General features: G+C 43.9%; 1 protein-coding gene and 1 long non-coding RNA gene across 2 annotated transcripts in view; one reads left to right on the top strand and one right to left on the bottom strand.

Moving 5' to 3' along the window:
- Positions 1-13,405, bottom strand: part of LOC308473934 — a 391,929-nt gene that overhangs the window by 197,554 nt on the left and 180,970 nt on the right. The gene's annotated exons all lie outside the window — the stretch shown is intronic.
- SGK1 (serum/glucocorticoid regulated kinase 1) overlaps positions 1-13,405 on the top strand; it is a 75,604-nt gene that overhangs the window by 25,373 nt on the left and 36,826 nt on the right. Inside the window, exon 2 of the mRNA XM_080999686.1 lies at positions 8,049-8,264. Coding sequence (XP_080855812.1) covers positions 8,049-8,264 — 216 coding nt within the window. The remainder of the gene's footprint in view (positions 1-8,048; positions 8,265-13,405) is intronic.

The following is a 13,405-nucleotide window of genomic DNA, read 5'->3' as shown; positions in this document are numbered from 1 at the left end:
ACTCCTGGAAAGTCAGAATACCATTAAAAATATCTCAGGGACTCCATCATAATGCTTAAGCCTTCGGATACTGCTAACAAATATATAGAATCCAGAAGTCCAGTTACTCTTCTGAAAGGGACTTGCTTAGCAATCCTATGCATGTTTGCTTGGAAATAAATCCTACAGAGTCCAGTAGAGTTTACTCTAAAGTAAGCATGCATAAATGCAAAGTCAGTGTGCAGCCTACAGAATATACGCATAGCAATCGCTTTGACTGGCTGATCAATTGTTTTCACTGACAGCAGTTGAAACATTGCAGTATTGTTCTTTCATGGGAAACATTGCTTGTGGTTACTATGAATGAGGTGGATTTATGAATTAAGGCTGACTGAGTTCCCAAGTGTGCTGAACTGACAGATGCCACTGCAAATGCCTGAAAAGCTATATCTGTATACTGTTATATAACAGGAAAAGCTGTGAACGGTGGAAAATAATAATCCTGTAATGACTCACCAAATCTTGCCCAATTGCACATTTGGCAATTTTCTAAGGAATTAACGGGATGGATATCATGTTTTCAAAAAGTTTTTGTTTAGTAAAAAGCTCCAAGAAGCCTGAGAAAATAGCCCAACATTCTACAAATACATTAATACCTTTTAGCAAAATGAAAGGCCTGTTTACAAAAGGTGTCAATGGAACAGCTGCCTTGGGGGCAAATGAGTGTCTGCGCTTGTCACAATTCCAATGTGGATTAGGATTAATAACCGGCTTTTCTCCAACCCAGCCAGGTTGCAGATCAGATATTTACCTTATAAGCACTCCTCACCTGAACCATATCTGAACTATCTGTACTTGGATCACTTGGCATAGTTCTGGCCTTGCTCTTTTAAAGAAATATATATGTTGTTTCTGGATCTCTGCCCAAACAGTAATGCTTCAAAAACAAATTTTGGCATGGCAGGATGGCATTTCCATCAAACACAAGAAGTACAAAGTAATTCCAGGGATAGTTTTTCAGCTTGGCAAACTGGGGCTGCAGCTTCCTGAAAGAAAACCCAGAACCAGAGTCCACTCTGTCTCCACTCCCAACACCCATATATAGTCATCAATCAATTAGAGGTGCATGTTGTCTCCTCTGTCTAAAAAGAGAGATGGAAGCAGTTCCTTCCAGACTCATTAAAAATGGGAAGACAGGGAAGGAGGGAGAAGGAAAGAGAAAACTCTTCCAAATGGATTAAGAATGGCAAACCAAGTGAGGATGGTTACACCAAGTATGGGGAACTTTCTTGTCCCTAGTCATTGGTTGTGCTTGCTGATGGGAGTTGTAGTTCAGCAACATCTGACGGGCCAAAGGTTCCCTACACCTGAAAGAAGGTGAGAGACCTTTCTGTTGTATGTATTGACCGGATGCAAAAGAGGACAGGACTCCTACATAGTTGTGTAGAGGAGGGAATTTTCAACCCTACTGCTAAAGGTACAGGAGCTCTGGTCTTTAAAAAGAATCTGGCCACCCTGAATACAAACTGCAAAGGAGGAGGATGGGAAGGAAACCAGAAGTAGTTGGCTCTGTCTATTGCTACCTCTGGTTCCACCTACAATTAGCTGTCCTGCTCCCCACTCCACGAGCTCCAACTAGCACCAGTCACTATTGGCTGAACTTTTCACAGATCCACTCAACTTACATTTTCAATATGGCGTACTGGTTCTACGTCAATGAAATCAGACGTTGCTAGGACTTCCTTAGAGGGAAATGGGTAGCTTATTGCCACCACCGTTATGACCCTCATGAGAACCAACCCATTGTTTTCCAGTTGCCATATGTCCTCTTTTTCCAGGACATGTCCTCTTTTTCATGGGTAGAGCGATCCATAATTGAAAGTAGAAGTCGGCAAATGTGCCCTCTTTTTTGCTTTTCAAAACATGGCAACCCTACATCAGAGGACTTCCAGTTGCTGTTTCAGGAGTAAAGTAACAGTATTCTCCCATGTGACCCACAAGCGAAATCAGCTCTTGGCATTGATGCAACAGAGTAAAAAGCCAGTCAGTTCTTTGTCTTTTGAGCTTTTTTCTTCTTCTTCAACATTTGAAATGCTTTGGGACTAATCTCAATATTAAATTATCCACTTTTTCCACTGTGTGTTCCAGTAATAATAGGTGCTTATTTTGCTGAATTGTTTAAAATAACTATAGCACAAGGTAGGGTTCATTTCTAAAAGCTGACGGGGCTGCTAACAAGCATACCAAGCGCTCATTATCTCTGCTGTCCAAAATGCAAGAGCTTTAAAAGCCTGCTCAGCTTCCAGGAACTTTCTGCCAAATCCAGCCTTCAGTTAATTGACCTCAGGAACTTTTTTTCAATGGGTTATGGGGTTCATTTGGAGCAGCACACAGGACTGAAACCTAAACTGCTTCTATTAAGCTAACAAACCACATCGGGCTTGGCTGGACACATGTGAACCTGAACCTTGCCTAACCAAACATGATCAAATGGGGTTTAGCTGGTTCCAGCAGTAGAGTAGATGAATTAACATGGGCTGGATGTGATGGACATTTCTGCAGAGTCTTAAGAGCAACAGTCAGTGTTTGTGCTTATTTTCTAAAGTCCCCAAGCTTTCCATTCATCCTGGCCTCCTTTAATCTGCCCAGCTGCAATAAAGATGTTCTTGGTCATTTTATTAGGAACACAGGAAGTTGTCTTACAGTGAGTCAGGCCAATGGTCCATCCAGCTCAGTATTGTTTACACTCATAGAATCATAGAGTTGGAAGACACCACAAGGGCCATCGAGTCCAACCCCCTGCCAAGCAGGAAACACCATCAGAGCACTCCTGACATATGGTTGTCAAGCCTCTGCTTAAAGACCTCCAAAGAAGGAGACTCCACCACACTCCTTGGCAGCAAATTCCACTGTCGAACAGCTCTTACTGTCAGGAAGTTCTTCCTAATGTTTAGGTGGAATCTTCTTTCTTGTAGTTTGGATCCATTGCTCCGTGTCCACTTCTCTGGAGCAGCAGGAAACAACCTTTCTCCCTCCTCTATGTGACATCCTTTTATATATTTGAACATGGCTATCATATCACCCCTTAACCTCCTCTTCTCCAGGCTAAACATGCCCAGCTCCCTTAGCCGTTCCTCATAAGGCATCATTTCCAGGCCTTTGACCATTTTGGTTGCCCTCCTCTGGACACGTTCCAGTTTGTCAGTGTCCTTCTTGAACTGTGGTGCCCAGAACTGGACACAGTACTCCAGGTGAGGTCTGACCAGAGCAGAATACAGTGGCACTGACAGTGGGATTCTCAGTTTTCAAACAAGGTGACATTCTCAGACCTACCGGGAGATGCAGGGGATCAAACCTAGAACCTTCTGCATGGAAAGCAGATGCCCTACCACTGAGCTATGGCCCTTTGTTGCTTCAAGGACTCAACACACCTGCTAAAACTAGTTAACCATTTTTAAACTCAGAAGAGTGTTTACAGCCCATCTTTCAACATGCCTGCCCATCTTTCAACATTTTCATCTTATGGGCTGTGGCCCTGAATGCAGGAGGCTGTAAGTTCAGCTGCTGGCGTCTTCAGTTAGGGCTAGAAAACGCTCGCATCAGAAACCCTAGAAAGCTCCAGCCAGTCAGTGTAGACAATACTGAGCTAAATGGACCAATAGTATCACCTGGTATAAGGCAAGTCATTTCTGCCCCTAAGTTTGGCTGTAAAACTATAGGGGAGTCAGTTGGGCACAGGAAATATTTGCAGGGGGTACTTGTCAGGTGTGGAAAGGCTTAAGCCTCCTCCATGGCAGATGTCTCTGTCCACATCTTGTCAGAAGTACAGCTGGGTCCATTATTTTCACTCTGCTCCCCTGCAGTACTTAAATCTTCTCCAGCTTTTGGTATCAGATCTGCACTTTAAAAATAAAATAAAATTCAGCAGCAGCACTCAGCAGGAAGCGTTGTGGCTGCAAGGCAGCAGACAGCACCTCTTGTAAGTTGCTAAGCTATTGCTTGGGAGACCAGGTGGTTGAAATCTCTCTTGGATCCAGTGGCTCAATTGTAACAGTAAACAGAGAGACGCAACTCCAAGCTGGTCCCTAGAGATTGCAATAATGCTTCCACACACATACTAGTTAAACACTAAACCTCAGCCATTGACATTGAATCTGCCACTTTCCACAGCCATTTGACATCCTAGTGGTGCTACAACCACAACTCACTCTCCTGGATATGCCTACCTGGATGTGGTAGACTCCCCCCACCCTGTTGGAGTCAGAGAGGTGCCATCTTATATTTCCAAAAAATACAATTCCGGGTGTCAGTTAGAGGTCAGTGACTGGCTGCTGCACTGCTGGAATGGAGGAACTGAATCAACTGGTGGCAGTGAGGGCCACTAGTGAGGCAAGGGGAAGCAGGTGGCAGGATCCACAGGGGCAGCAGATCTGACCTCCAAGGAATGTATCCCTCACTGTAGCATTCTCTTTGGAGGCCAATCTGCCTCCTCCCCCATTCCACTTCTACAGTGTCTTCTTGATGAATAGAAGGCACTGTGAATCTCTCCCTCTCCTGCTCCTGATGTAGATCTTTATTGCCCCCTTGTTCCTGATGTTCACTCACCCCTTCGTCTCTGGCTGGGGGTGGCACCATTTTGTGGTTCACCTCAGGTCCCAAGAAGTCTTTGCCTAGCCCTGGTGGCCCTACAGTAAATGCCTGTTCTGGTGGCCCTTGCCTGAACACATGTGCCCTGTATGCTGTCCAAGGATGCTGGGCCTGACAAAAGCACTGTATTTATTTATAAGAGTTATTCATAGCCCTCTTTTCAGCTCTCTGAAGGGCCTCCATGACTGCTTCCATTGCCCACTGGATCACTCATCGCATCCCAGCTTATCCCACTTAGCTAAGGAAGCCAGGAGTTATTCTCTGACTCATCTCATCATAGTTTCCTCATGGTTTTGTAGTAAGCCAGGAACAAAGGGTGTATAGCTGCTGGGCTTAGGGAAGCAGTTATACTGAAGTGAGGAGCTCAAATGTACATTGTCCTGACTTGGCTTAACTTCTGATGGTCAAATTTGAGACGCTCTAATTCTAAATAATTCACATACTTTTTCTTGACTTGGCTCGACTTCTGATGGTCAAATTTGAGAAGTTCTCATTCTAAATAATTCACATCTTTCTACCGATGCCAAAATCCATAGTGAAAACATATTAAGAGTATGGCTAGTAAATGTTTCCAGGAGAAAGTTTCCATCGGCTTTTGATGCAGATGTAATAAAGTTTAGATCCACTCCATCCATGCAAAACCAAATAAACGTAGATACACCTAATGCAGTGCCTTTGATAGCATGACTGAGCTGAAAAAGAAACTGTCTGTTTGTCCAAGAAAATATAATATTTCTTGTCACGATACCAAGCCCTGGTAAATAGGTCAAAACACACACTGATGATTTCACATCTATGATGTGCTAAACAATCTCAGGCTATATGATCTTTGGCAAAATGAATGCCATGAAGACCTGCCAAACTAAAATAAGTGAATTAAATTTTAAAATCTTGAAACAAAAAGCTTTATTATTATATATATATATATATATATATTAAAAAACAGTCTGGCAAAAAACCAAGACTAAAAAGAACAGACCATGTACCCTATTAAGGAATGTGGGAATTATAAAAACAGAAGAAGACAGATCAAAAACACATTTGGTTTTTGCATCATGGAAAAATGATTTCACTCGGCATTTTGCCCTGTGTGTGAGTGTGTGTGCTTTAAATCTTGTGCTTTGTTGGAAAAGCACAGACATTGTATGAATCATGGACCCATCTGCAGGAGTTCTGGACTATTGAAGGACACAAAAGGATGGAGACCTCAAAGAAACATCAAAGGAGTTACAATTTAAACTAATCAACAGTAACTAGTAGTCCGGGTGAGGGTGAAAGACACAGGCAGAGGAAACATAGGAAAATGACAGGCATATTCCCCCTTCCCCAGAAGATGAGTCTATTTATTTGTTTTTGTGTCCATAGAGAGGTATGTTTGTGTGATTTCCCCACAAACCAACACAACAGCGCAAAATTCAGACTTAGCAACTCATCAGAGTCATTGTGTTTGTTTACCTGTGTCCTTGGTTACCAGATGCCAGGCTGTACTCTCACTGCTATGGCAGGAATGATGATTCATGAAACGGTTAATTTCCCCATTCAGAGCACGAGCCTGGATCTAATACAGAACATGCAAACAAATCACCCCAAATTCTATGCTGGGTTACACCACACACAACACAGGAAGCAGCGACAGATCTTTGAGCCATCCTGTGTTACTGTAACTGTAATCATTCAGTGCATTTCTCATTCATCAGCCGAGCAACCCTGTCAGAGAAGGTAAAGTTACTCCCACTTGACAGATACAGTCGACTGTGCAGTATGTTCTGTTTTGTTTTCAGTTCAGCGGCTTTTTAAATAGTTGAATGGAGAGGGTCTTCTGAATCAGAAAGATAACAGAAACCTGACTGTTGCTATTTTGGAAGCAGGTTCAGTCACATATGGGCAAATTCAGCTTGCATAGATATAGATCTTGCACAACAAACCCACTTCCCCAAAAGACCCACAGTTGTTCTGTGAGAAACAAAGTGTTTCTCTTATTGCATTAATATCCCACCTTTTCCTCCAAGGATATAATGGACTGACTGGGTGCACAGGAATGGTGGGAGGCACCATCCAGGGAACCCCCAAGGGAATCGCCAGGGGAAGAAGGCACAGAGCCAGGAGATTGGTGGTGGGACAGCAATGAGTGGACAGAGGGAAAAGACTGGGAGGAGGAGGTGTTGGAAGCTGAAGAGGTAACAGGGTTTAGTGAGCAGGAAGAGTCTGTGGCAGGGAGCAGTCCAAAATCAGAGGCAGAAGCAAAGGCTGGACAGGAGTGTGGCCAAGAGGCAAACTGCTGAAGAAGCCAGGGAGTCTCTCCCTCCTGCTGTGACCAGCTCGCCTCCCCCCTGGTCTCCCAGAACACAAAGATTAGTGAAGAGGGCAGAGCAAAGAAATACAAGATGGAGTTAATAGTAGTAGTAGTAGTAGTAGTAGTAGTAATGTTTATACCCCGCCCATCTGGCTGGGTTTCCCCAGCCACTCTGGGCAGCTCCCAACAGAATAATAAAAACACAATAAAACATCAAACATTAAAAACTTCCCTAAACAGGGCTGCCTTCTAAAAGTCAGGAAGTTTTTTATTTCCTTGACATCTGATGGGAGGGAGTTCCACAGGGCAGGTGCCACTACCGAGAAGGCCCTCTGTCTGGTTCCCTGGTTCCTGCTTGGGAAGGATCTGGAGAGGGAAAGACTTAGGGAACTGTGGGAAGGTGGGAACCTTCAGTCTTCTCAGCTGCCTCATTGGGGCAAGGTCTACTGAGAAGAGTTGCTGTGCTCATTCAGCCTAAACTTCCCTTGTAAGTTTGTGACTGCCATTTGCTCCTCTGGGGAAAATGAAGCACTGCAACTTTTGATTCATTTGGTAGGGATAAAGCAGATTTGGAGTGAAGGTAACATTGGTTCAAGGGCCTGCAGGTTGCAAAATTAGAATGTGAATGAGATGAGATGTCTTGAAAATGCAATATAGTTTTTAAACTGGAACACCCTATGCGTGGGATCTCAGAACAAAAAGCTACAGCAAAAAGGCAGAGAGGAGACCAAGGATGAGGACAGGCACTTCCTAATCTGACCATCACTGCTGCCAGGGTTGCGCTATCAACAGAATGGGAAGTAATGAGACCATTTAAGATAGCAGTTGAACATAAAAGTTGTTACTCTGTGAGCAGAGTGAGACTAAAATGTGCTGAACTCGTTTAACACTTGCAGTATGTCTATTCTTAATGCATGAAGTTTCTGTAGTGTTCTGGGTAGGGTGGATTTGTGCATTCTCCCTCAAACAGACTTTCAGACTGTTTTTTTAATATATATATTTTCTTCTGAGCCCAGTCCAAATGTTAGTCATCGCCATCTGATTATCCACATGTGCTTTGCATTAAATAGCCTGTGTCAGAAAATCCGCAGGGCAGATGTTAAACGGAGGATTTGTTTTATGTTTACAGGTACGAAGATGGATTAAGAGCCCTATGGTGAGCATGGAAAAACATCAGGCCAGCAGCCTCAAATACCCGGGGTCCACTGTGATGCATATACCTCAAGGGGAGCCTGACATTGAGGCTCCGTTATGTCAGATGTGCTTCAGTGATCACACTTTTTCAAGAGGGGTTGTCCCACAGGACACAGAATCTTGTTCCTGGGAAGACCACAGAAGCTGCAAAGTAAGCAAGATTCTTCCTCGCTTCTCACGCCACGTGCAGTTCTCCGCTGTGATAAGAACATATTACACCTAGCTTTCTATGGGGTGAAATGGGGTTCCCTCTAAAGTGGTATAAGCTAGAGGAGATGTGAGCTAAAAGCCCCATCTAGCTTGCTTTTGTGCATGTGTTGACTTTGCACAGAGGCAGGGGGCTGTATCCAATGATTAGATGAGTGAAAAACAGCTAGTGCAACCCATCTTGCCCTTCCCTCCTCCCTCCTTTGTATCACCCCTGATTTGATTCAAGGGGGTTGGAAGCCCACCTGAACAGTGGAGGCTGTGCCCTGTGGAGCTGCAGTGACAAGGAGGAAATCACTTGGAATCAGGCCAAGGGATCTTGCTCCAGTAGCAGCTCCACTTGTGCAAGATCCCTCCGCTCAACGTTTGACAGTTCCCTCTTTTCACTGAAAACCCATGTGACAGAGCCCTCACTCTGGCTTCCTCTGGTCCTCTGGGGAGGGATTTTTGGGGGGAGGCTTGGATCTTCAGGAGAATGAGGAACAGGAAGATTGGTTGAGCAAGTTGCCTTCCATCTGCACAATGTAAGAACCTAAGGGCCCTACTGAGTCAGGTCAACTGGAAGTCCACAAGCAGGACCTGAGTGGTCCAGAGCTCTCCTCACTTATGACTTTCAGCAACTAGTTTATTTATTTATTTATTTATTTATTTATTTATTTACGGCTATTAGCCCATAAAGTATGTACAAACATAAAAGCACAGAGGCATAAAGACCGATATATTCGGCACCAGAAGGTGAACACCATGATGCAGGGGTGGGTCATTGAGCAGAGCCAGATAACAGCTTGGGGCCCGGAGAGCTCCAAGGGACGGATCCCAGAAAAAGGAAAACTGAAGACGAGAACCGACATGCACTCTCTTCAAAACTGTCTGATTAGTTTTTGATGTTGTTGTTTTTGGTGGTTTTTGTGTGTGAGATAACCGCATTCAGGAATCTCGCCACCTGCAGAGTTACAGAAGGATCTGTATCCTGCAAAAGTAGTGCGGCATGTGACTCAGCAGGCCTGCCAACCAAGCGCAGTAAAGCAGGACCCAGAAATTTAGTCCTGGCTATGCTATGTAGGGGACAGTTGAACATTATATGTGGGAGAGAATCAACAGTTTTCCCGTCACACACGCATAGCGGAGACACCAAACCCTTGGAAAATCTGTGGCTCAGCAGGTTCGATGGAAGGACATTGAACCTTGCACGAATAAATGCAAGTCGGTGTGGTACAGATGAAAGAGATGACATGTATGATGGAAGGCCAAGTGGTGGGGTTATTCCGTGATACCTGGGGGAGCAGACACCCCCACCCCCGGCGAGGTTGTGTTGATTTTCAATGTCTGCTAATCTTTGCTCAATAAGTCTTTTGGCTGAGCGTAAGTTCATCTTTAAGGAGTCCGCTGGGGAAATTCCGATGCTCAGAAGTTTGGCATGGATTTTTCCTACCCACGGATTGACAAAGTCGTCCCGCCAGAGGCACTGAAAAAGGTAATGGTCGGGAAGCCTATGCCAGCTGGACAGCCAATAACCAAAGACTCGCTTCCAGATGACAGTCTCCAATGATGCAATCCTTAACTCCAGGCGTATGGCTGCGTTGCTCACACATTCAGCAACTAGTATACAGAGGCATACGACTTGAGAGTGGAGGGAGAACACCATGACTAGTAGCTATTGATATCTGTATCTCTTCCATGGATTTGTCTAATAAGAACATTGGCTATACAACCCATGCTGCCGAGCTCCTTGCAATGCCCCCTGTATCACCATCCATTATCAAAATAGTAAGTGTAGAACACTCTCCATTTGTTGGATTAGTTTGGAAGGGATCATACTTCAGTGGTAGAGTACTTACCTGTCATAGAGAAGACCTTGTGTTCAATCCCTAGCATCAGTAGCAGCCAGTGCAGTGGAGCCGAGCCCTCTTGAAGCCAACGTCCATACTGGACTGGGCAGGGCAGTGGTAAGGTCAGGGCTCCTCTGACACAGCAGTGGCATTGTCCTTGGCTGATGTGAATGGTGTCTGAGGTCCAGGAGAGCTGCTGCCAGGCAGAGTAGACAATACTGATCTGGATCGACAAATATTAGGACCTGGTTTAAGGCAGCTTCCAAGGTTTCTAATGGATAGAACTGAAGACGCCCATCACCCACTCTTATTTTGTTGCTTCCATGGGGTCATTTTCCTGGCAATTTTGTAGTATGTTGTGGGGCCTTGTGGCAATCCTCCATCATAGACAGTTGTGCCCCCTGTGTTTGGCAGAGCCAGCCAAATGGTTTCCATCATAAAACTGGTCTAAATATTCAGAAAAAGCATATGGCAGCCCTCACAGCACCATTAATTGTTAACACTGACGGTGAACTGACTGGGAGTGCTTGATTGATAGTAAAGACCTGCTGGAGGCCATTAGAAGACCCACTTTCCCATGTGCTTATTTATTATATTTATATATTGCCTTTCCTCCAAGGAGCAAAAGGCAATGCATGTATGACACACATACCCCATTTATCCTCACAACCACCCAGGAAGAAAGGAAGGAAGGACGGTTAGGATGAGAGAGAGTGGACTGGCCCAACTTTGCCCAGTCAGTTTCATAGCTGAGTGGGAATTTGAACCTGGCTCTCAGCAGTCTTTGTCCAACATTCTAACCACAACACCACATAAACGGCTCTGAGGTGTGTTTTTTTAAAGGAAATGTAGCATTCAGTATAATAACCTTAACAAATCCCTGTTTAATAAGAAGCTAGCAGGCAATATGCTGCAGCAGAAGCAGCCCCAGCAAAAAGAGGATTCCAATATAGCAAACCTAGCCAGATTATTAAAATTGCATCTCCTTCTGCATTGTGGATTTTGGCAGCCAAACAAATCCAGGTTTCTCAGAAAGCAAAATTCACATTGCGGACCATTCAAGCCACGGAAGGGTTACAAATCTCCTGGTTTTGTTATGATAGGAGTTTTTAAAAAGGTACTTGAAAACATTAATAGCTCCACATTAAAAAAGAAACAGCAATAGGTGAATAAAAATGTTGGCCATAATAATAATAATAAAAGTCTAATTATTCTTCAGAAGCTGAGTTCCAGTGATGACTTTCCCCTAAAATATGAAGTTTGGACCAAATAATTAAAGAAATAAAAGACATTTGTGTAAATTATTATGCTAGCTCTAAGACTCAGGCCTGTCGGAGCCTGCCGCACAAAAAAGGCCTCAATAGCTGATTTCCATTACATTTGCACATTCATATGGAAAAGATTTAGCTGAATGAAGATTTTCTTCACCCCCTTTCCTTTTGCTAAAGGCAGCGTAGAGATGTAGAGATGTTTCCTCAGCAGGAAAAAAGCACAAAGAGGAGATGCCATTCCACAATCTTGACACAGTTTGAAAAGGTCACTTAAAAGCGCACCATGCGCACATAGCACGATATGCACATAGGACAACCCAGAGGATTTACTCATGAAAGATTAGCAGGCAGGGAGCCTTTGACATCCAAGGACTAGTATTTCGACGTTAAGGATTTGCACACTCATCCAGAGGCATGTCAGCTGCTGCCATCGAAGCACAATCCTGCGCCAAAGCGGCAAGTGCAGACTCAAGAAAAGCAAGCGTGTCGGTGCAACTAATATTGTGGCGCTTCTGCACCAAATGGGCACCTTTCAGGGCGGGAGGGAGGGATGGCACTGATCACCAAAACCACAGTGTGTGAAGGGGCAAGGGAAAGGCACAACTGGATGGGAAAGTTAAACAATCAGCCTTGCCCATATGTTTGGAAATTCACAGACACTACCCAGTGGTGTAGGATTGCATCATGGGGAAAGTGGCTCCCATACTTCTGGGTGCGTTTGTGAGGAGGGCCTCCCTGAGATCTGCTGTGCTGGCAAATCCATTCTTGAGAAGTGGGGGACATGAAGGATGGCCGAATGAGATCATAACAGAGCATTCAGTCAGGGCCCTGTAGGATTGGTCCTCTGTAGTTTTCATCACTTACTCTGAATATTGGCATACATTAGTGTCCATGTAAGTGTACACTAAGTGCATGTTAAATTGTCCTGAGGTTCCTGGTTGTCTTGTAAGTAGGTTTGCCATGTGTCCTCTTTTTCCAGGACACACCCTCTTTTTCAGGGGTAAAATTTGAGACAAATTGAGTTTATTTGCTATGAATGGCTGTCATAGCGTCCTCTTTTTTGCTTTTCAAAATATGGCAACCTTACTTGTAAGACAGAGTATAAATTCGAAATAAATGCAAGTGTTGGGGCTGTGTTTGAATAGGCAGCATTGCAAGGATCAAACTTGCAGCTTCAATGACTCTGATCTCTGCCATCGGCTACAGAACAATTGTGTTTCAAGTCCAGCCCATCTGGAGTGCATTGTTGGATAGGAAGGGTCACAAGACCAGGATTTCTGGCACAGATAATTCACCTCCCTGAATTAAAACCGTTTTGCCTTCTCTGATACATCATCCTTGCTTTTGCTCTCATGTGCAGTTTTTAACCCTCAAGCGCTGAACTGGGTATGTGGGAGGTGCTCAAACAGACACACCTCTGACTAGGTTAAAAGGATTGTGATTTTTTTCTATTTTATTCCATGTGAACATTGCCAATTAAAGCATGTGCTGCCTCACTCGACGCTTGTAACCTTAACTTTCAAAACAAAGCCAAGCACACATTACATAACAAGGGCAACTGAAAATAACCTAGCTTTAAAAGAGCTGGCGCAACAAGTTTGAATACCAGTTTTGCTTTTAGATGAATATTCCCTCCCTCTCTCTCTCTCTCAAAACTGGCTGTACAACTCTTGGATTAACATGGAAAACACATAAGCCCTTCAATAAGATTTTCTCTGGCATAGTTGTGCTGTATTGATTTATTGATTTGCTTTGTCGCCCACCACAGAAATATTAGTGAAAGCAGAGCAGTTTTAAATGATGTTGGCAGGAGAAAAAAGAAAATCAAGTGTGTTGTGTTTTAGTTCTGTTTTTAGATTAATTGACCTAAAGACTTCAAAAATAATGAATTCCAAATATTTTTCTGATACATCAAACATTTCTCTTACCCAATAAACAAGATAAATCTGTTATCGTCTGTCAAAAAGACTCTAATAGTACAACCC

The sequence above is a fragment of the Podarcis pityusensis genome (genome assembly GCF_964106645.2).
Source record: "Podarcis pityusensis genome assembly, chromosome: 3".
Classification (NCBI taxonomy): domain Eukaryota; kingdom Metazoa; phylum Chordata; class Lepidosauria; order Squamata; family Lacertidae; genus Podarcis; species Podarcis pityusensis.
The sequence above is the reverse complement of the archived record's forward strand: the minus strand, read 5'-3'. Positions and strand labels throughout refer to the sequence as shown.